Here is a 24,849-nt window from a genome sequence, read left to right as displayed (position 1 = left end):
ATGGACCAACTAATTGCCAGGGCTTTGTGCTAAGTCAGGCCTGTAAGTTCTTCAAAGACACTCACCCTCTGAGCAGGTTTTAATACCATTAAGACAGGGCAAAGCACAGAAGCTGATAGGGGTTTGTGGATTACTATAAAACCAGGGCCTTGTTCCTGGAAAGAAACGTAGGATCCATTTACATATCTCCCCAAAACACTGACTTTGAACAAAACTGCTGAGATACAGTGCTTAAAGCACACTGCCATCCTAGATGCTGCACAGAAGCAGAAAAGCCTTCCTCTCAGGGGGGATAATGGTGAGAGCTCAGAGCCCAAGGAGGACAGCTCAGAGGCTCCAAAAAAGGGCAGAAGTGCCCATGTGATGCCTGCAGAAGCCCCAATGACACTGCCCTCTCTCCACATGCTCCTGCAACATGAAACACAACCTGGGAATTACGAGCAACACGAATGCAGCAGTTGGATAAGCCTGGGTCCCCCACCACCATCACCAAAAAGGCTTCTACCTGCTCACACTGTGCTCCTGCAGCAGAAGGCTGCAGGGGATAACCTGACTTTTCCAGGGCAATACCCATTCCCACTAGCATTCACAGCCTAGGAAAGCAAAATGACAAGGAGCACATAACATGAAAGCGGCCGCCATGCCAAGCCTGTGTCATGTGTATTCTATTAAGCTGAAGGCTGAATAGAAGACTTTGTTTTCCACTTCAAAGGACCCCATCCCAATCTCTCTCTCTCTTCCCTTATGAATAACAAATTGGAAATAAATCTTCTGGCTGAAGTGCATGGAAACTCATACAGTTGGGGCCCTCTGCAGCTTCCCAGCTCAATCACATGGTAATTTTTTTTGTAAACACTTTTCTGTGATATATATGTAAATCTCACTGTGCATTGCTGCACCATGTAAAGCAATACAGCGGGTGTGGCCTCAGGGGATGGGACACAGCGGGAAGCCTGGCTGCATATTTCCAATTATTCACAGGGATAATGTTCACAGAGAAGGGTCAAGTTTTATACGTGGACAGAGCCCTACTTTTCTTCCTAGCGATCCCATTTCATCCTGCTCCATAGGCCAGTGTCCCCTAATTCTCACCACAAACGTTATTTAGCTCTTTTGATACTGGGAAAACAAGGACATCTCATTTTGTTGGGCAGAGGGAGCATTGGAAAAGTCACTCTCAAGATATACCAAAGGCCCTTCAACCTAAAAACAAACAGAAAAGGAAAATATTACCTCTGCTTTTAAATACTGGGGGGAAGTATTTGGTGCCCACAAATATGGACTCCTCAGTGGTGAGGACACCTGGCCTCCAGATGGCAAATGACCTTTGACCAGTGCACACAACTCCTACCTGTGCATGCCTGTCACTTTTGCCACACATTCATAGTAAAGGTTTGTAAATCAGTAGTAAAGGCAAAAATCAGCTCTCAGCTTTGTGTTCTCAACACAGCCATGTCATGGTTTGTTTTCAGGACATCTAAGATTTGGTTATCCAGGAAAACACAACACTCACACATCTCCCAAACCTGATGACCAGCCCAACACCACCAATGCTGCAGGAAGCATTGCAGAGCATAAGACATCTCTGTCTTGGCCTTGCTGTTCTTCAAGCCAGCAGAACTCATGGCATACACTATACTTGAGGCCTGCAGCTGAATAAATATTACAATTCACTCCAATGATAAGCATCTATAGTATCTCTGTGTACCCCTCTGTTCACAACAGTGTTCAACTTCATGATAACAGGGGAGAAAAAGTCAGTACAAATGAATCACATGGATCTGTGTGCATGTGTGGTCCTGCAGACTGAGGAAAGAAAAGCAATTTTCATGTTTGCCTTTCCTACTGGGGATTTTACTCACAACGTGGCATTCTGCACGGCTGACCCTTACAGATGCATGGCACATTAGCTACAGGAGAAGCAAAAAATTCACAAGTTGATTGCAGTTTCTACACATAAAGTCAACATGGAGCAAAGAGCCAAACACCCTCCTCAGTGGATTTTTATGTGCATATGTGCAGCATATGGGCAAGTACATGTGTATATTATCTTGCAGGAAACATGCAAGCCCAAACATGGGAAAAATTCAATGATCTAAGTTCACTGTTGATATAAATGCTGAGACTCCATTTGCACTAATGGAGTTGTGCTCACTTATGCCAGTAGTGAATTCAGTCCTAGAATTAAACCCACCCAAATCCTAGATAAATTGAAAGAGAACAAAAGTTGGCCTATATGCAAGAGCATATTTTTCATGTTAAAAGCATTTCATTCCCTTTTTCTGCCCATATAATACTGCATTGATGTCTGTGACCCATTTGGATGTAAATCAAAATGGATGTGCTAAAAGCCTGGTTAAAGGAAATGTTCTTCGAAATAGTGTTCCCATGGCAAGGCAGAACAGCTACACTCAGTTTCCATGGCACAAAGGGACATACAGGGAAGGAAAATGCACTTCTGAAAAATCACTTTAAAGCCATCAGGGTTTTTCCTTGAGCACCTGCACTGCTCTTACCTAATAGAACTGTTTCATAAGCCTGTGTGAATAAATTACATGGAAGAATTATATAAATCTGCTAAGATTCTTCAGCAAATAGCCAGTGTCCAAATCAAATCTTCAATATTCAAACATCCCCAGATGTCACTGGCAAGCTTAGCAACTTCTAGAGAACCTCTTGTGGCCTGGGCATGACCAAGAGCATCACAATCTGGCTCTGTATCTATAGACTGTGTGAGCCTGTTTTCCTCTGGTCTGTTTAAATGCTGTATTGATGATCCAAGGCCATCTGACTTTTCCCAAACGTGCCTGCAGTGCTGTGAGCAAGGGTTGCATTTGTTTCTCTCCCTTCGGTGCAGATGGTGTGCAGCATTCCTTGGGCTGTGCCCCAGGACGGCGTGAATGACACTTATTGTGGCAGCAATAAAGCCAGGGCTGTTTGCTCAACAGCTGCTGGGTGCATTGTTCCTTTGTGAGAAAAATGCAGCCACTCTGCTCATGGCATGGACACGCCACATCCCGCCCCCAACGCCCCATGCAAAGCTGTTTTCCTGATTCAGCACCTAAGCAAATGGCAGACAGTGTTATTTAACCATTAGGACTTAATCCCAAAATCAGCCCAAGCGTTCCTCCAAGAGGGAGCGAGGCATGGTAGAACACTTACTGCACTGCCTGCGAGGAAATGGCTTTAAAGCTGTGCCTGGGTTTCATTTACTCTTGACTTACATGCAGCTGAGCACAGAGGAAAGGAATACTAGACTGCTTCTCCAGGAAAAAAAGAAAACGGTCACCTACCTGTAGAGCAGGGAAAGAGCCATTTAAGGCCCAGTTTGGCTACATGCCTCTATTTTCTACTTGCCCTGTTAAGTAGCAACAGATTTAACTGTAAATTCTAGGAGGGAAATAGCATGTGGTTTATTGATTCAATGGTGGAGTTATAAACACATATTACTGCTGGGAACCCCAGCTGCCTGGGCAGAAGTATTCTGTAAACTTTTCATTCTTACTAACTTTAAAAATCAGGTGCAATGAGCTTCAACCAAGGTTGGAGTCTTCACTCTCCACAGAAAGCCATCAAGCAGTCCTTGCACAGCAAGCCTCGAGATGCATCTCAAAATCTATCTGCACTGATGACCAAGAGCAAGGCTGAGCCAAACCAAAAATCAGTTCACACCCTTTACTGCCTATCCCAACCCCCAGAAGCTGAGGTCTCTGGAGGGGGAACCAAGAGAGCCAAGCAAATGAGCATGTGCCATTGCTCTCTAGATCTATGGTTCAGTCCACCAGCACATTCCCCTCAACACAAGTGCCTCATGCCTATGGTGACAGCTGCACCTGAACAGAAAACAAAGCACCTAAATCCAATCCCAGACCTGCTCTCCATTATGTGGGCAAAAACCAGCTTAGTACCAACCCACAGAACTCCTGTTCAGACCCAACCAATTTTCTGATCCTGCCCAGCCTCACAGGGGAATGGCTGGACTCTCCCCATTCCCTTTTTGTATTACACCTGTTAATTTGTGAGACCTACAGATTTGAGAAAATTATTTTATTGCTAAAACCAGTGACAAAAAAAAAATAATTGTGGTCTCACTAGATCCTTGGGAGGTCTAAGAGCTCTAAATTTTGCTGAGACAAAGCACTGAGACAAAGAGGGAAATCCTGGCCTCACTGTGTGCCAGAAGAGTCAGACATCACCTCAAGCATGGTCAGTTGAAGATTTTTATCTTTCTTTGAAGCTCCTGGGCCAGCAGAGCAGCACAATGTGTGCCAGCCCTCCCAGAGAGGTTGGGTGTGTAGGGGCAGGATTGGCTGACCCTGATGCTCCACAGTCTCAGCAATGTCCAAGTGTCTCATCTTAAGGGTCAGACCTGTCTAATGAAAAAGACAAAAGGTTCCCAGGATAGTAGGTTTGTTTTCCTTAAAAAAATCCACCAACTAAACAAACAAAAAACCCCTTGTTTTTCAAATAAACTCATTTGAGACCTGTGTCCCCCTGTCCTGCCTGCTCCTTTCCTCCTCACTGGCTACCAAAGCCTTTTCTCCAGACATACAATCAATACATTTGGTCTATAAAGAGACCATTCTCCCTGTACAGCTGCATTTGGGTAACTCTCAGAGGCTCTGAAGCGCAGCCAACATGCAGAAATATAAAACCCAAGAGGACTGAGTCTTGTTTCACCTGAGAAGGGTTTCTCTTACACACAGCACTGTTCTCCACGGGATCTGACCATTTCCACTGAGCTTTAAGAAACAGGCATTTTTGAGAAGTTGTTTCTGGGCTCAAACCTAAGCAGAGGCTCTTGATTTTCTGTAGAGTTTTAAAATACTATTTTATTGATATTTACTGAATGCCCTGTATTTCTGTAATACCCTCCCAGCAGAAATGAAAGTTGTCTTTTTTCTCAGTTAGTTCTAAAAGAGAAGGATTAAAACATTAAACAAATGATAAATCACTTATGCGCTGGTGGTAGGAACTCAGATATGATGATTATAAATAAAATGTCTGAAGAGAAGAGAATAAAAGATAAGACAGAAGGAATGGGCTCCACAGGGCCAGAGTCATCTGAGCTGAGACTGCACAGCCCTGGCAGCAGGGTGGACACAGGAGCTGCACCAGGCTTCGTGTAACCCACAACAATTTCATGCCAAATACTGAGCCCACAGTGTGAAATTCCCACAGTAAGAAATACACATATAGTATTTCCAAAGCAACTCACTGAAGCACCCTGGAAATTCCAGGGTAATACAAGGGGACTGTATCTTACAACATTAATTCCAAAACCTGAACTAATATGGAAGTCTCTGTGCTTGGCTCGTATTTGGGAAGCACACCACATCTATGCTCTGTTGCCTTTCTTCAAGGCCACCTGGCTTTGAGATGGGAGCAAAAGTATTAATCCCACATAAAGAAAAGCCTAAACCTGATCAAACTGTCACAGTAATATTCAACCATGGTGTTCTTCTGAGGGTTGGTGCAGCAGAAAGTGAATAAAATTTGTAACATCCTTTCTTTTCCTAAACTCTGAGAAGAAGAGACAGAAAAGAGCCACAGTAGCTCACCCTAGCTGGGAATTACAAGGTCCTGAAGTCTGATACACCATAGCAGTTTCCTTCTCCCTTTTGGTTTAAAGTAATAATCTGTGCCTCAAACAAAATGGAAAAATGGAGGATTGGGAAGAGAAAGGACATTAAGCACACCTTATAACAGTGTATGCTACCTAAATAAAAAAACACTAAAAAATTTTAAAATTACTTTTTTTTTTAATTAAAAGCACCATAATTTCCTTACTGTTGCTTCTTGTGTCATTGTGAACTAAGAAAGGAGTCTATTACCTGTTCTATTACTGAACTTGTGTGTTCACCTGAGTCACTATCCATAAGACTTGTATTTGAAGCAGTATCTGTTTCTTGCTAATTACTTCAGTCCTCCCTTTGCCAGCACCCACAGCCAATGTAACCTTATAGTTCAGTAATCTATACAATGCTCTCTCTTCTTTTAGCATAGTTCAGTGCATGGCATGCAAGTTTGCTCTCACAGGGGACAGCTGGTGCACATTCATAGGCAGGACAAAACAGTGCATGTAAACTCTGTAACTAAAGCAGAAGGAATAACCAGAGCAGCTTGGAGTAGAGCAGATAGAGAAAATGAGATCTAGAAACACACCATTTGCTACCTATGACAAGCCTTTATTAGGCTTCTTTAAGCTTAACACCCTGCTGCTGGCTGCAGTCAGCACATATCTCAAGGAAAAGGAATCTCTCTTCTTCTTCCATGTGTCTCCCTAATGTCCTTTCACAATGGAAAGATCTTCCTCATTTTTATGGTGATTAGCTTGTTCATGGAATCATAAGACTGAGTCTATCTTCCATCAGCTTATGTGAGTTGGTAATAACGGTTTTAAAAATGACACAGCCACAGCACTTGTTCTGTTCTCTCAGTGAGATGGCCCACACACATCATACACAACTGCTCCTACAATTACTTTCTTGAGTAATCCTATTAATACAGTGCAGAATAGTCCCTCAGGCATCATCTCAATAACTCTCTTCTGTTCAGGCTTTGTGCCATTTTTCTCTTGTCCTTTACATTTCTATTTCTTCGTAATTACTGTCTGTTCATGCTCCCTTTGTGCACCCATGAGGAGCCCTTCACCCTCAGCCACACTCCCAGTGATGCTACTGGCCACATCCATCCTCTTGATGGGACCATAATGATTTTTGTCCTTTGTTAGGCTGTCAGGACTATTTTTTAAGAGCTTCCCTCAGATAAACAAAATGTATTCTGCTTTCACTGCCTGGCTTTGATATGACAAACCCTGAGCTCTCTCCCTGTGCTGAGCCAAAGTGCCTGAGTATGCCAGACTGATTTTTGCAGTTTTCTACTCCTGAGTCCACATCAGAAGAATATAATGCAACAGGTTTGTGGAACAAACTGACACAAGCTTTGTTTCTCTTCAGATCTGCACTGACCTCTTTAGATTAAACATGATGCCTCATCCTGAGTGACTCACTCCTGTAGTTAGCTAAATTCAAACTGTCTTCTTTAAAGCCTGTAATGTAAACAACACATTTTACTGTCACAGCTATGTGGACGTTAGTTAAAACAACTTTACATTCTGCAAACAGCTACACAGTGTTGCTGGTTTATGTGGTTTTGGCACGAACACCACACTTTTGCCCTTCAAGCATTGTCACCTCTTGCTCCCAAACACGGCTGCTGCACTAACCATTAGCAGGTTGGGCCAGTACCACTGCTGAAGAGTTTACAGAAAGCCATTCCTGGATACTGGCAGGGAAACAGATTCCTAATAAGGCAGCCCAAGCTCCCCTGTGCAGTGGGATGATACCCAGACCCCACAGCAGGCTGAGCTCATGAAGCACCTACAGAATCCACCACAAACACAGCTCAGTTCTGCAAAAGCTCTTGATGATTTTCATGCTCCTGTTGCCAGTGGATTCACCTTTAAATCAAACTCCTTGAAGACTCTACGTGCAAATATTCACACTGTGGGCTTGTCCCTCCTAACAGCCCCAGCTACAGACACACAGCAAGAGAACAAAATCCAACATACAAGGAGCCAGTTTGGGTCTCCGTGATGAGCTTGCTCTGAAGTCCAGCACTCCTACAAAGAAGAAAGTTTCTCTCTCCAGCTCCTCTTTTATAAATACATTTTGCTACTATGTTTTTAATGATCTATAATAATTCTCTGTTCTTCCACCCCATGACCTCCAAGAACTTGAAAAACCTTTCATTTCATCTTTTGTAGTCAGTTCAAGGAAAAACAGAGGGATGGAGAAATTACATCTTCAAATCCAACCTTCCACTTACAAATCTATATCCTGACTCTGACCATGATAAACAGAGCAACCAGCTGCTGGTGGGAGAACAGCATATCATTCCAAACAACTGCACTGCTAAAACATCATCCATTGACACCTTCTTTAAATGACCTTAAAAAAAAAATACATGCAGACAATCAAAATATATTTTCAGTGATGTTTACAAAACCCAGGCTGAAACAGTTTTCTCATTCACAATTTCCTTTTGCCATGAAGAGCAAAACACTAAAAAAATTTAAATAAAATGAAATTAAAAAAAAAAAAAGTCACACAACACAAGGTGATTCCCACTCTGTTTAAGCAGTAAAAAAAGTTAGAACCGAAGATAAAATTTCTGGCATGCTGGGAGTAAAATCTAGCCTGCATGCCACAGATCAGTGGTTAGATATTCCCTGTTATTTTTCAGATATTCAAGCATATGATCTTCACATGCACAGGTAAGTTGGCACATAATTACTGAACATATTTATAATCGCAATAATGGAGTTAGATAAGTTACCATGGAAGGCCTTTGCAAAATGTATAACTTCTATTTCCATCAGTAAAAAGAACTTACCTTTAAGGACTCCCAGAGGGGAAACTGTACCAGAGAGAAAGGAATCTGGAGAGGTGGGAAAAGAAAAAAAAAAGAACAACAACATAATGTTACAGAAGTAAATTGGGTTAGCATGTTCCTCAACTGGCTAAATTAGGAACAGTTATTGTTCTCTCAGTGAACTGCAGCTTATTACACTTACAAATCTTTACGGACACTTTATGTATGCTGCCATTAAATGACTGGTTTCACTAAAGCAGTTTTACTTTGTTTATCACATTCCCTGCTGAGAGGTTAATGTATTGTTACCAGGGTGGCCTAGAAGAGCAATAAGCAGTGTGATCTAGTGCAGGGACATTCTTGGTTTGTCAGTCAGCCAAGAAAGCCATAAGGATGGTTCAAGAAACAAGTTCCCAAGGCCAGGAACACAGCTTGGCAAAAAACATCTTCAGAAGTGCAGACTCTCACAGATGCTGAGCTTTTGTGCTGCAACCAGGGCTCTGCAGTTGGGCATCAGCTGCAAAAACGTTCCTGAACACGTCCCATGATCTCCCATGAAACAGCTCCCCTGAGAATTAAAAGCAGGTTGTGAGGAGCCACCACAACCCAAATAAAAGGGAGAAGCTTGGTGGTTCTCTTCTTACTGCCTGTACATGGGGTTCTTCTGTCCTCAACAGCCTGGATCTCTGTCTAGGCTCATTCCTGCTGCCACCCGCCCCAGGAGTGACTGTGCAGTTCCATGTCCTTCACAGATTTTGCCCTGGTAGAAACCCCAACTCACCAGTCAGTTTTCACTGTGAACACACTGAAACACTTTGCAACAAGAGACATCACTTTCCAAGGCTATGCCTTCTATCATATTTCTTCCTCTGCAAAGCCCTCCCTCCACTAAATTCCTCCTTGTCCTTCACCTCTCAGAGAAGCCCTAATGCCAACCTCTGGTGCCAGCTCTGCCCTTGCTATCTCCAGGCTGAATATCTGTCTCAAGATATCTCAGAGAAAAGGGTCTCCAGGAAAGCACTGGCCTGTCCTAGGATCGCCCTACAGCTGTATCTGTAGGTCTGCTCTGCCCCTTCCTAAAGCTCCATTATCTCCTTCATTTTGTTAGCCAGTCAACCCCAGGCTCAAATCTTCCTCCAACTACCAATTTTCCTCTACTTTTATCTTCTTTAATTTTCCCCCTTGTTTAGGCTGATTTGGCAGTTCATATATCAAATTATTTAGTCTCAGAAAGCACTTACACATCTTTTACCGTGAAAAGGAGTAGATACTCAAAATGGATCATGCTTATTTAATGCAGATATCTTTGCTCTGAGTAATGTCAGGTTAAAAACGTTCACTAAAGATATGAATGGCTTATTAAACTTGAATTCAAGCTACACAAAGGAATCTGAACTGGAACATCCATTCAACATCACAGGAGTCAAAGAGTATTGTCTGCTTCCCTGTGCTGCAAGTAATGATTAATAAATGAGTCTATTAAGTTAATCTGCCAGGCAAAACTAAACTTGACAGACACCTGCCACAGAAAATTTGTTATCTATTCAGGCAGGAAATGGTAGTGAGAAGAAATCAATGTCACTGCTGTACATTGAGCTGACAAACTGAAATCTCAGAGGAAGTTTGTCATCTTGGACAACGAGCAATATCCCTGGTGGCATCTCAGAGGCTCACAATAAAGGTCAGACATGGCTCTTATTTATCAGGGTCTTGAAACTCTAGTGTAGCAATTAAATTTCATTTTTAATACTAGGTGAAAAAGCCCTGTTCTTTGACAGTAATGTGTGGTAATATATTTACAAGAAGATATATACACATTCACGTGCTACTGCAGCATTGTTGAATTGAAATTATATGGAATGATTTCTTTGCAATGTAAAACAAAAAGCAACATAATCTTCTATTATCTAGGCCAAAAATATAGGGGAAAATAAGTAACAATAACCAATACATTTGCTTCAAATTCGTTAAAAAAGAGAAAAGGAAACGCTCTGTATCCAGCCGTACACCAAACAAAACAAGCTTTCAGATACAGCCTCCAAGTTTTGCTTTTTTATGCTCGTGAATGAGTGGTAAAATTAAGCAGCTGTTAATAAGACAACAAGGGAACCTTGTGACATAATCCCCTTTATATCGCCTAGCTAGAAGCATTTCAATCAAAGGGGAAACTTGTTCACAAGAGTTGTTTGATTTTCAGTGTTAGTGGTGTTTGCTTTCTGTGTCCTGCTCAGGGGGAGCCCGGGCTGGATGGGGATTATGGGTTTCCCTTTTCCCCACGTGCCCCATGGGATGCAGCCTGGGAAGATTCAGGATGTTTGTCAGGGGGACCTGCCCAGCCACTGGGCTCCCTCCTCTCTAGGAGAGCTGCAGGACAAGGCTCTAAACATAAATCACGTTTTACTAGAGTTTAAAAACTTGCAAAACCCAAACAAAATTGGAAGCACCACCAAGCAGAGCAGCAGCATCTTTGCTGCACTAAGAAGATCCTAAGGACATGTCCTACATTTACTGCAGTCACCCATTGGATCCTGTCTGACATCCTAAAAACAAAACCCACACAAGCAATTTCATGGGTATTAGAATGAAAGAGACTCTGTCTTCCTGCAGATTTGGGTTTTGTCATCGGATTCTCTGAAGCCAAATCATTTCCAAGCCGCCTCCGGCAATCTTCCCATGACAGGGACCTCCATCACATTTCTCCTCGAGATCTATTCCACAGCCCTTGCTAAAAGTTCAGCTCCTATTGAAAACCTTCCCTCAAACCCTTTACTCACCTTTATTATGCCCTCACACATACATTTTCAAGAAAGTTATCAGAACTCCTGTTTATCTTTGCAGCCTCTGCCCTTCCGCCACATTTCTGTGGTCAAGATGTGAAGGGCTGCGCAGGCTGCTGTGTGTCCCTGTGTGCAAACACCCTGCTTGCATAAGCCTTGTCTCCCTAAGAGACCAGACTAAACAGCCCACACCCAAAAGTACCATTAATATATGCAAAAAAAAAGAAATAGCTCTGAGAGGGTAGCTCATCTGACCATGAAAAAGCCTTTTGATGGCTTATTGCCCTTTATTATTCCACCACGGCAGGCGTGACAAAATCTTGCAGTCTGGGGACACTTCTTAATTTGAACACTTAGAGCATTTCATTCCTTTTTGTATTTTGCTTCTTAAAAGAAAAGCTCTTCAGCAATGAACAGAATCACACCCTTGTAGGCAGAGATATTTCTGCCTGAAATAGGCTAAGGCAACAATAAAAATGTGGTCCACACATGTGGGTAACTTGCTGCCAGCAAATATGAAACCCTGGCAAGCTCCACCAACCTCTCATTCGACATTAATATAAAATAGACAGAGAGTACCAGTTCTCATGTCTGGCCTAATGTTATATAACTATGCTGTTTGTTCATCAGAGTCAACCCTTAAACACACACAAAAGGCAAATTTAAAGCCCCCAGACAGCTGCAAATAATTATTCTAAAATGTTTTATAGGTTAGTGAAATTATCGTTTACTCTGGTCCCTGTAGTTCTTAGCACCTGATGCCTAACTTAAGGTAATGAACTTTGCAGATGCTTATTTCTACACATCTACTTAATTCCCTTGATACAAAGTATTTTAAATTATTATGTTTAAAAAGTTACTTTTAGAAATAGCTGCGCTCCCCTGCCAGAGCAGCAGATACACACATCTTGCTTCTAAAGAAAAATACCAACCTGAAACTACTGAAGATTGATGACAGAGCAAAAGTCCTCCCACCAAATACTGTTTAATTAAATAAAAGAAATTTAAGGAGGAACTTAATAATGCTCTTTGTAACTACAACACAATGCTTTAAAGTACCTCACAATTCACCCGTGTGATATCTGATGGTAAACTGCAAGCCGACATTGTCCCTGTAAACAGCAGCCAGAGCAAGGGCAGCATGCTGAAGGAGTGGCAAAGAATGGGGGAAAGAACCAAAAGAAAAAAAATCAAAACCTCATCAGCCCCTTCAGAACTGGGATTCCCTTCCAAATATGAGAATTCTTTCAAACAAAGAGGAAACAGATGTCCATGGCTGGAATTTGCATGTGGCTTTATTCTCTTCTAAGATACAATAAAACTACTCTTCTTCTCATCCTCTGAGCTAGAAATTAAACAGTGGCATGTCATGCAGAGTCCAGCTGTGCTTTCTACCTCCAACCTTTATTAGCAATATATTTAAAAAGAAGAAGAAAAGAGAGAGAGAGAGAAAGAAAGGGAGAAACTAAAAAAGCATAAGAAATGAAAAACTGTGGTATGTGTTCTCAAAACAATATAAAACCTACAGATGTTCTTACTAATCTGTGGCACATGTTTGTTTATTCAGGTTTTCCCTGTCCCCAGTTCAGCAGGCCTTGCTCTCCAGAAGACTTATCTGTTTTTATAAATGTTAGAGTAAATACTGGAGGAGAGATTGGCATAAACAGGCAGAGGAGGAACAGGCTCACCTTGTAGGAGCTTTCTCAGTGTCCCTGAAAATGCACCTCCATCCCAGAGATTGCTCTCACCCACACCTCCACTCTTCCCTACATTAACAGCAATGGGAGAAAAGCAAACATTTATGAAGAGGATTTGGGGAGTGTGAATGTCACAAAGGCCAGCAGCAAGAACATCTGCCCACTTCAGGGAGAATCTATTTCATCCTCACGGGGCTCATCTCAAACTTGCACCCAACCTGTCACCTGCACTCACTGTGAAAGGACAGAGGGGCCATCACTGTCCAAGCCTGTATTTATGAGGGGTACTGAGCTGCTGTGCCAAACTGTGCCTTCTCCATTGTCTTGCAAAGAAAAGTCTAATAATCCACTACTGAATAGCAAAAATACACTGTTTTCTAAGGATACATAAACAGCAAGTTTCAAGAGAACAAGTCCCTTTTACAATCCCTTTTTTTCCTAGCTTCTTTATAAAGGATAGAAGGGGTTTTTAACAGGTTTAAGTTAAAGCAGAATAAAACAACCATGTCAGCCTACTGTAGTTGAACATCTCTGTAAATAATCCCAGCAAATTTGGTTCAGTGTCGCCCTCCTAAAATTCTTCACATTTGCCCAATACATCTGGAGTACAATAAACTGGTGTTCCAGCTATAAATATACTTTCCCCAGGATGGGCTTTGAAAAGACAGCATGAAATGAGGCAAGCCTGGCCCCTGGTCACATCAGAGGTCATAGCAATAGCCACCATCAAGATTTGGAGGTTTCACAGCTTTTCTATGGGCTGAAAGTGAAGGTGTTTAAAACCCATCATTGATGGGATACCCTAAAGCTGACAAAGTAGACTTATTTTCTTGCAAAGCCTCAATTAATATTGTCTCCCAGGCCCGCCTTGAAAAACTGCAGACTCCACAAGGGAGCGAATTACAAGAAGGTAATTTGTAATCTTAACATGAGTGAAAGACTGTCAAAGCCATCAGCAGTGTTCCTGCAGCTCTGAGAGATGGAAGGTTGGGAGAGTGCTGCAAGAGTGGACAAGTTTATATGTTAAACAAATTATAGAGGGCTTTGTTAATAAACACTGGTGCAAAAACAAACAAAGCTTTTCAGGCAAGTTTAACAACGCTGGCATAGCACTGACCAGGGAAGAGCTCTTGGCTTCACTCCTGAAGGAAAACAGTGAAGAACCAAGTTCACACACAGCACCTTCCTATAACAGTGCATGAAGCCAGAGAGGTGGAACCCCACGGGAAGCTCAGCCATCATATCGAGTTGCATTTGCAACAAACAACTTTTCACAACCCTTCAGTGTTGAACACTCGGCTCTGCAGCACTGCCAGAGGCAAAGGAATGGCATTTAGGGTGGTAGAAACATCAATCTCAACAATGCCAAGAGTATAATTAAAACAAAGGTTTCAGATCATGCACCAGCAGCCACCTGAAGTAATCAGCAATTCCCTCATTTTCAAGCAAATAACATTAACTGTGTGTGAGCTGGGAGAAAACTGCAAGCCATAAATGGGAAGAAATACAAAATTGCTGAATTATAGTAATTTTTCTGGTTCAGGCATCTGCTAACTCTCAAATAAATATCTGCACCTTCCTTCCTCCCTTTCCCCAGCTCTAACCCCAAAGTATTTCCACTTGTCACCTGGCATATGTGAATGGTTGGAAATAAATTCCTTTCCAAGACAAAACATGTGCCCCACAGGGTTGCTTAATTTGGTTACAAGCCATTCTCACAGATGTCCTTTGGACTTGTGTGGCAGAATTTCACATCCACATTTCCTCTTAAATAGCATCACACACTCATTATAAAAGCAACTTATATGGCATATTATGGAGTTAAGATAAATAAAAGGAAAATTCAGTTTATCCTCTATGAGAAAAAGGTTCTGTGATTAAAAAAGGAAAGAAAAATAAAGGAAAAAATGTTTTTCTAGGGACAGTATTGACCAGCAAAGGGGAAAGACACAGTCAGAGATCCAGCATGACTGCATGTTTCTAAAACATGGGAAAAAGAGAGGCACTGAGGCAGATGCACAAACTCAATGCAGGCTGGATTGATTTAAGAGATCCTGATGATCACAGAGCCCTAACTTTGCACACGCGTGAGACAGACCATCATTGAGTTACTGAAGGCTCTTTCTTCAAAGGAACAACATTAACAACCTCTAATTCCACCCCCAACCCTTCCTGAACCAGCCCCTTCTTACTCTGCTGGGAGAACAGAATAACTATTAGAGATTGTATAATGTCAGCCACAAAAGTCAATTTTATTGGATTTCAAACATAAGCTGGACTGACCAGCCCCTAATTACACAAATAATATCCATGTTCTCCCATTTTCCAACAAATAAACATTAAAACAGACGCCTGTTTTGCTATTAATTTTCAACAACATATTAAAAAAAACCTCTCAGCAAGTAAATGAATATGCTGACACTGATTCATACATGCTGTTTTCAGGGTGCAGATAAAAATCTTGTAGGATAAAAGATGAGTTTAGCAGCTCCAGAAGAATGAAGGTATTGTTTAACAGGAAGCAGATGTATGTCAGATGGCAAACTCATTAAAGTGTCCCATCGTTAAAGGAAACGGGATAACAACGAGCCATCTGAAAAAACCTGAACTGATCAGGAAATACACAAGCCGCAGCTAATCTCCTATTTATTGGTAGGTAATGCCTTTAAGTCATGCACATGCATTGAGTTTAGGACCATGAAGGACTGATCTTTGTTCTCATGAAAGAAACAGGAGCAGAACCCAAGAGCATGGAGAGCAGCATTTCTGGAAGAAGTCTTCTGAGGAAAAACTCCCAACATTTGGAGGAGCTGTCACATCAGCCCCTGGGTGCACACACACTCTGTCTGGGCAGCACGTCAGTTCCCTGACTCTGAGACCATTTTAATAGACATTTTACGTACATGGGGCATTATAAATGTAAATATAATTTTAAAAATGCCTTATGAAAAGTAGCTATCAAGGAATAGCCTCTAAATACAAACTTGGAAACTCTCATAAAAAAAAAAACCATTCACTAGTGGACACTGGACTGATGGATTTTCAGCATCAGAGTTGAACAATTCCTCAAGTGACAATTTTGCAGGTTATAAAAGGACCTAAGCACATGGAATTAAACAAGCAGCACAGATTCACAAAATCATAGAATCGTTTAGGTTGGACAAGACCTCTATGATTATTGAGTCCAACTGTTAACCCAGTGCTGCCAAGCACATCACTAAAGCACATCCACAAGTGCCACACCTCCATGGCCTTTAAATCCCTCCAGGGATGGTAACTCAACCACTTCCCTGGGTAGCCTCTTCCAATGCTTGACAACTCTTTTAGTGAAGAAATTTTTCCTACTATCCAATCTGAAACTCCCCTGGTGCAGCTTGGGGCCTTTTATTCTCACCCTGGTATTTGTTCCCTGGGAGAAGAGACTGATCCCAGCCTGGCTACTCCTTTCTGTAGAGAGAGAGAAGGTCCCACTGAGCCTCCTTTTCTCAGCTCCCTCAGCCACTGCTTGTGCTCCAGACCCTTCCCCAGCTCCATTCCCTTCTCTGGACACACTTCAGCCCCTCGATGTCTTTCTTGTAGTGAGGGGCCCAAAACTGAACCCAGGATTTGAATCAAAGACAGCATGTTTGATTCACAAGGCAGGTGGATCTGTGAAGAGGAGTGAGAAAATTGTTTCATCCAGCAAATATTCAGTCTAAAAAACTGGAAAACAGTGCAGCTATAATTGCACTGACATCAGCAAAGGAACTCTTGTACTCAGAGTAACAGCCACAAGAAAAAAAAAGCCAAAAAACCAGACTGGGAAGAAACATGTGTTTCTCCCATCCTGGATATATCTCAACCTATACTAGTTTTGTTACAAATGTCTTGTTACTACATTATGATTACAAATATAACACAGCAGCTCTCACCATAAAAATTAAATACATGTCCTGCCAGGAGTATCACTAAAAAAATTTCCAAGAGGAAATCCATCTCTGCCTTTGCATATTGGCCTGATCCAAAGGCCACTGAAATCTCTGGGAATTTTGCCCACGTGGCTTCAACAGCTTCTGGATCAGGACTGATTCTAATGATGGAGAAAAGAGGAGAGGGTGGATACAAAGGTTCTACAGTATAACACAAAGATCAACTCATCTGGACTCTACCACGTCCTTCCCATGATGCACAGATCACACTTATGGCGAGAGCAGGCTCTAGAATGTGCTTTTTTTTTAACTTGCTAAAGAGGAACTGCTGCAAATTCCATGCTTTTACAGAACATACACAACAGCCTTACTTACATCTGAGCTCAAACCATTAACATTTAAGTACAATTTTAAGTCCCAATATAGTTAATGTAAGCTAATCAAGTTCTTTTGAACGTTTTACCAAATACAGACTTAGGTATTTTGCTGCATCGCAACCCTCGGTTATTTGGTAAGGGAATTTCTGCTTCTTTGCCCTTGTGGACAAAAAAAAAAGAAAACCCAAACAATACCAAAAAGTACAAGTAAGCACACATTGTTTTAAACAAAACACACCATGGATACTATTGAGAAAACTACTCCATCAATGCTTGTGCAAAACCAACATTAATGGAACAACTACTATGAGCCAGGTTGAAATTTCTTTCCCTGAAGTGTAAGGGCTGTGTAGTACCGTTTATGTATCTTACATCATTATCTCCATCATGTGGTGGAGAGAAAGAATGCAGACTAATGTCAAATGTAGCAAATACTCTTCATGTAAAGGTATTTTACTTCAGATTCAGAATTTTCTATCTCACAAAATTGCTAAATTTCCTCCTGTGGGTGCCATTTGCAGCTGTTTTAATAAACACTTGCAGTGCTTTTACCCAACCACAGGACATGGTCTTGCAGAAGTGAAATTACCTACTACCTTATGACAAAGATTTCCCTTAGCTTTTACCTATTAAAACTTTCCAGCTACAATTCCACAAACTTTAATCTGATTCTGCATTACAAAAGACCTAATCTAAAGCTCATTACAGTGAATTGAAAAATCCCAGCAAGCGTTTGGTTGATCCCAAAGGAGCAGTTAGACAATGCACGTACAGATACAGGAAGGATGGTTCCTTTATTATTTTTTTTTCACCCTCTATAATTCTTTTCTGACAGTTTAACCAATTCTGCAGACTCTGTAACTATTTAAACAGGAAGCCCCCTGGACCCAGCAGACCTCCCTGCCGATGCAGCTGGAGAGTTACTCTGCTCCTAATGGAGCATTTCTTCCACCCCCACCCCAAGGTAGCAGCTGTAGGATGTCGGGTCGGACACTGCTGGGCCACCTGGGACTCGCTGCCCTCCCAGGTGTGGATGTGCAGCCTGGTCCAGGGCAATCCAGCCCTTGGGAAAGCTGTCCCACTGCTGCATCCCCCAACTTCCTGCCTGTCAGCAAGCTGGGAAAAGACTTCAGTGAGGCTGGCTGCACGCACAAATCCATGCACAGAGCAGGGAGGGTTTGCTCTCTTGCAGGCTGCCTCAAAGGAACCTAAACTCTCCTTGTACAATGGCATCACCGGTGTAAGAACTGTGGAAATAAATACCATGACTCTCAATGATTGGTTTTAATCCAGTTATTAAAGATTTCTTTCATCATAAGCCTTTGAGCTCCTTTGCATGACTTTATGCAGGCACCTCATTTCTGTCTGCCTTGAGAATCTCTCCTAACCACAATGTTTAACCATGAAGCTAAACCAGAACAATTTCTCACACTTGGTTATCCAGCTGGGATGGGAGGAAAGTGTGCTACAAAAGCCTGGGAATAAGATCAGGGGGAACAAGGGTGCTTTGGTGGGTGAGACAACCAAACAACTGGAACATCCCAGCACACACAAACTCTTATTTTCTTCATTTGTTCATTCTGCAGTCCTGCTTGCACAGCCCAGGAGCAGCTTTGGGCCTGAGGGAACTTAAATGCAGAGCATGACAGCAGCTCATGCTTCTTCTGTGAAATCCTGCTTAGAGCTGTGATCACCAAAGTAGACACTACCAAGTTTCCACTTTACCAGTATAAATCATCCCCTCCACGTTTGGCAAAGCACTTAAGCACATGCTTAGCTGTGCTAGAGCTAATTTTCTTCACAGCAGCCAGAATGGGGCTGTGTTTTGGATTTGTGCTGGAATGGTGTTGATAACTCAGAGATGTTTTAGTTGTTGCTGGGCAGGGCTCACACAGAGACAAGGCCTTTGCTGCTCCTAACCCCACCCTACCAGAGAGAGGGATGGGGGGCACAAGGAGTTAGGGGACACAGCAGAGATAGCTGACCCAAATCAACCCAGAGACACCCCAGACCATGTGGTGTCATGCTGGGGAAGAAGAAGGAAGGGGGGACGTTTGGAGCGATGGCGTTTGCCTTCCAAGTCCCCATTACGTGTGATGGAGCCCTGCTGTCCTGGGGATGCTTGATCACCTGCCTGTCCTTGCAGTGAATGAATGCCTTCTGCTGCTTTGCTTGGCTTTTGCTTTACCTGATCAGCTGTCTGTATCTCAACTCACAAGTTTTCTCAGTTTCTCTCTTCCAATCCTTCCCCCATTCCAGTGGTGGCCGTGTGGGGATGAGCTGGCAGCTGGGGTTAAACCACAACAACAGCTTTCACTATTGCTGAATGGGAACAAGATTAAGCTTTAAAGATATTAAAGACCAAACACAATTTCTCAAAACTCCATGCTCTTCTTCATATTCCCAGCTTCCCATTAATCTAAAAGCTCTTCCAGAGCTGGAGCTGGGCCAAAGTGTTTTGTAGAAATGATGTCTGAACAGTGTTCTGCTAATTTGGGGCTGCACCTAATATGGTGACTGATGAGAAAAGCCAGCTAACACAGTATAATCTTTTCTGTTTGTTACTTTAGATATAGTGAGAAGCTCAGAGTGATCTCAAACACCCAAGGGAGGACAAGCCAAGGGAAAAACACGACCAAAGCTCCACCAAGAAGCTTCAGCATCACAGCCAAGCAGTGCCTTGCCAGGGCCCCACGATGGGATCAGATCCCACCATTGCCAGCACGTTCCTCTCTCACACAGCAGGTCTGAGCACAGCATCTGCTGCACTGATGGTCCCTTTAAGAAACCTCCTTCTGTGGAAAACATTGACACCAGAAGGAGAAAGCCAAGCTGCACGCCCACTGCAGCATGGCCTCCAGAGGGAACGGGATGGGAAATGCCACGGGATGGGGAATGCCACTCTCACAGCTTAAATTCATTTAAAGGACATTCTGCACACAGAAGGTCTGACTGAGATGATTTCTTTTCCTCACTGGTTTTGCAACCATGTCAAATGCCCATCACAGCAGATTTGCCAGTTCCCTGCTGTCACAGGTACATTCACAAAACTCACAGTGCAATGGCTCAGGTTGTGTGGGTAGGTACAGGATCTTAACTGCAATACACAGACAGAATCAATGGGATTTACATATATATGATTTGAACCACAGTCTTCCCAACTGTTTTCCAGCTGGGAAGCACTCAGCAATGAAATAATTTTCATACTAAGAGGCATTACTTGAGAGGAAAGAAAATTGAACGCAAAAATGCTGCTTGGAGAAATAGTCAGACATTCCCTAGCCATGAGGAATCTCCTGAAATTTTACCTTTTCACTGGACAGTAGGGTAGAAACTGCTTGGAAATCCTGCCCTTAGGTCTCTAGAACTGTTTCTATTCCTGCAGCCTCATTAATGGATTGGCTGCCTTATTCTAGGTGCTACTCAGTCCCCACAATGCACTGATAATGCTCCTTATCATTAGGACTGATAATTAACTGATAATGCTCCTGAGCCTGGCTGGCATATATCTGCCCAAATTAGTTCAACTAAACTGTGAAGCAGCATCTGGAATAAAAAATATTGATCCTGATCAAAGACATGATGTCCCAGAGGTTGCAGTGCAACTTGGATTCAGGGAACTGGGCACCAGGCAGTGCAGTAAAAAAAAAAATTACCATGCAAATTAAGAACCAAAGAAAAAAGGAAGGAAAGCAATGCTACTGCCTAATACACTTGCTTTGCTGATGTCAAAGCAAGTGCCTTTTATATCTAATTTTGTAACTTTTTGGGCTGAAAAGGAGAAGGCTGGTGTTAGCAAAATATAATACAACCAGGTGACTTAAACTAGGATTTTTTCTAATGAGATTAGCAAGCTATACATTACAATTCCCATAATGTTTCAACCTCAAGGCATTTTAATTACATTTTTCATTTATCTTCCCTGGGATTTTCTGACTCATGCCAGAATCCTTTCTTCACTTAAAAAGCAATTTTTATCTCAGGGCAAGTGCTAATAGACCACTTCAGACAAAACAACCAAAATCTGCAGAACTCATACAAGAGCAAAAATCAACTGTGGCTTTCAATCAAAGGATATAATTCCATTAATGCCTTTCTTTAAACAGTATCACCATGTGCTGGTAGTGGGCTTTGGGATCATGAAAAGAATTAAGAAACCTGCAGAACTGTGCAGATTCTGTGTTCTCACATGCAATTTTAAAAACTCAGCTGACCTGATGCCAGTGACCGACCTGAGTTTGTCTGGAAGTCACTGACTCATAGAATAGTTTGGGTTGGAAGTGATCTTAAAGATCATCTCATTCCAATCCCCTTGCCATGGGCATGGAATTTCCATTATCATTGTCACAGGCCCAGGACTAATCAGGGGTGGAAAGGAGGTTCCCAAATTCATTCTGAAATGCTGATGGACATGGTGAAAACAGCCTGTTATGCTGGAAATTTCCCACAGACAGAAAAAGCCCTGACATGATGGTTTGTGCCCACAGACCAGCAGAAGAGTGCCCAGCTGGGAAGCACAGAACACTGGGGAGACCCTACCCTGAACAAGAGCCTTTACAAGATGTGCTGATTAAAAAATAACAAAAAAGTAAAAAACTCATGCTTTTGCTTTGCAACACAGAGAAACTCAGTGAGGTAAGTTCCAAAAGCCTTTACTGTGGTAGAACAGTTAAACAGTATCACAATAAAATTCCACCTGTCAGCTCCAAAAGCACCCCACATGTAGAATTTACACAAGTTGAACCAGAGCTGGTTCAGGGCATGTCATAACAGCCATTTCTGCACTGAGCACTGTTAAAATTGGCCTCAAGATGAATTGAGTGCCTGGAAAGGGCAACCATATTTCAAGCAAACCAGGACATGCTCAGGGTGATTGGACTGCCCCTTCAGCTGCATTCCTGAGTGTTTAATTTTTGCCACTTAGTTTGTATGAAAAATATTTCCAGTACACTTCCAAAAACCTCTGCAGTACAGCAAAAATACCTTGTGGTAAAACTTAAAAGAAGAAACATGCTAGTTTATATTGAAAGGATTTTGCAGAGCATTATTCCAACTCACACCCCGAAGTGAAGAGTCAGCACCACAAGTATTTTTTGCTCACACGAGTTGTTTGCAATCTGTCAGTTCTCACAGCTACAATATGGCATTGCCAATCTAATCATATCACAGGGGCTTTTTGTGAATGGCACCCTGTTTGTGTTTGTGTTTGTGATGCTTCACAGCAGAAGTAACTTTTGTGCAGGAAATGACACCACTAAAATGTAAATCGAAAGGGCACCGTAGCTGATTTCACCCTTGCTCCATTTTCTTCTCAAGGGGTTTTAACTCAAAAAATCTCACTGTGTGCAGAACTTTTGAATCAAGCCAGTGATGCTGAGCACCCTCACCCCTTTTTCAAGTCAACTCAACTTCAAGCAAACAAGTATGGGAGAAATAATGAGGCAGGGCCCTTCCCTGGAGCTGTGCATTAGAGAAGCCAGTCTGACACGAATGAATAGAAATCCTCCTGGGCTTTTTCAGAAATAAATGCACCACTAATGTAAGATTAATATGTAATAATGAGACAATTTTCTTCCATGTCCCACACACTACATGCACTATATGCCCTTTGAAGCCAGCCAATTACACTGTCAGCAACAAATACATTTCAGCTGTAGCAACTAGAACAGTTGTTAGTGGCAATTTTGCAGGGAAAGCTGCAGTGAAGCCCATGTCCTCTTTGCACATGCAGCTAAAATAAGTCTTCAGGTGCTCTGGTGCACAGTCAGACACTTTGGTAACACATTTTTGAAAGGGTATTTTTGAAGGTAAATATTTTTGTAAAGTATTTGCTTTTAAAATGTTACTGTTCTCACATTGACCTTGATTTTGTTGGTTTTTTTTTTACAAAATTGCTCTCTCCCAACCTACATCTTTAAGCCTCTATCATAAAAAAAAGGAAAAAAAAAAAGAGAGAGAATCAGGTATCTTGGATTTCCTCTTATTCCAGGTAACTTATTCCATATGCAATCCAGCCCACTAGTTAAAACTTCCTCCCCTTTCTATTTCCTGTTGCTACTAACATCCAGCTCACAAAATCCACCATTTGGAGAGATAATGAGAAATCCAAATGGCCAGCTGGGCTGCACAAGCTCTGGTGAGGCCAGAGGCTCTTCAGTGGATAAGGCATCCAGCAGGGATTGATGGGGCAGCAAGAAGTGATCACACATTAAAGAAAGAGAACATTGGAAAGGCAGCTATAATATTGCTATAGGTCACTTTTGTATGACTGAAGATTTGCCCCAAGACCTGCAAAAATGGGAAGGAAGGCAAATGTTATTGCTTAATTCACCTTAAAGAAATGCAGCACAGACACTGCAAGCCAAGTGCCACTTTGGTGACAGTTTATTCTTGATAAATAAATCATTTATACACCTGACACAGCTCGTTTCTCTCTTTCGTGATAATTATAGTTTTAGAAGCCTCATTTAAAGGCTGCAAATTAATTTCCAAATTCCACCTACTGTCAAAGAGTGTGTTTTATTAGGTGATTAATTACCTGCAGGAGCACTTCAGGAGACACCTTGGGGGCAAAAGAGGATTGCTGTGACAGCTCCTTTAAGATACGGCTCCGCTCCTAAGGCCCGATGAGCCCAGAGATAAAATAACTGCATACAGGTGTTATCATCTGCAGCACCTTGGGATGTTTGTGCCTCAGAGAAGTGCATTTCCCTTCTGGAACTTGCAAGTATTTGCCTGGATGTTACAGCCCTTGCTTTGTGAGAAGTCCCACAAACTGCCTGGGGTTGGATCCACTTGCACAGAGGCAGAAAGCAGGAACAGCTGTGGGAACTGCTCTTCCCTCAGCCTCAGTGTGTTCCTGAAACCTTCTGTACCCCCAAAACACACACCACGTGGCCTTCCCCAGCTTATATGCCTGGATGTTTCGAAATTCTGGGCCAAGAATACTTTTTGTAAGTTTTACTTAAGTCAGCTACATAAAAAGTTGCAGGATTTACAGCAAATTTTACCATGAAAAATACCAGAAATGACAGGTTTTGTGCTGTCATTTCTAACCTCTACACTGACCAGAGTTTCCAGAAGACCTACACTCACGTAGCTCCTCCTTGCAAGCAAGTTTGGAGCCCCAAGATGACTGAGAAGAAGTCAAGGCAGCCCAGCACAGCTTATATACACCAATATACCTATGCACCAAGTCCAGGGACCTCAACACTCACAGGACACTGAAAGAAGATTGAAAAAACTCCCAGAGAAAAACAACTCTTCCAATAACACAAGTGGAGAAACATGGAATTTCACAAACTCTAAAGGCTTTATCCACCTCTTTTACCCAAGTCCCTTACTCTACACAACACAAAGTACAGCAGTCAGAGGAATTGCTGGCATTTCTTTTTCTCTTACAACTGCACCTGTCTTTCACAGGAATTACAGTCTGATAGAAAATAAGATCTGAAGGCCACTGAGCAAGGGCAGGGCTGTTCCCAGCTATTCTGTCTAACCTGCATTAGCAGCCTCTCCTGATGGATGATGAGAAGATGCACAGATGATCAGCTCAGGTGCTGCTTGGTTGGATGGTTCCCCAGAGCAATTTAAGTCATTACTTCTTCACCTCCTCATCATGGGCATAGGAACAGATTTTATTTCTCCTGCTTACAGAAAATTTTCAAGTACATGTCTCTATTTATCATTTTTACCTTCCTGTGGCTTTTCCATT

At 42.3% G+C, this 24,849-nt stretch overlaps 1 protein-coding gene across 4 annotated transcripts in view; it reads right to left on the bottom strand.

Moving 5' to 3' along the window:
* Positions 1–24,849, bottom strand: part of SLC25A26 (solute carrier family 25 member 26) — an 85,272-nt gene that overhangs the window by 19,267 nt on the left and 41,156 nt on the right. For 3 of the 4 annotated variants that reach the window (XM_015640983.2, XM_033517332.1, XM_015640985.2), the window contains one exon: positions 8,398–8,442. The exons of the other annotated variant lie outside the window; for it this stretch is intronic. In XM_015640983.2, the coding sequence (XP_015496469.1) occupies positions 8,398–8,442 (45 nt within the window). The remainder of the gene's footprint in view (positions 1–8,397; positions 8,443–24,849) is intronic. 4 annotated transcript variants of the gene reach the window in all.

This window comes from Parus major, chromosome 12 (assembly GCF_001522545.3).
Source record: "Parus major isolate Abel chromosome 12, Parus_major1.1, whole genome shotgun sequence".
NCBI lineage: Eukaryota > Metazoa > Chordata > Aves > Passeriformes > Paridae > Parus > Parus major.
This window is presented reverse-complemented; position numbering and strand designations above follow the sequence as displayed.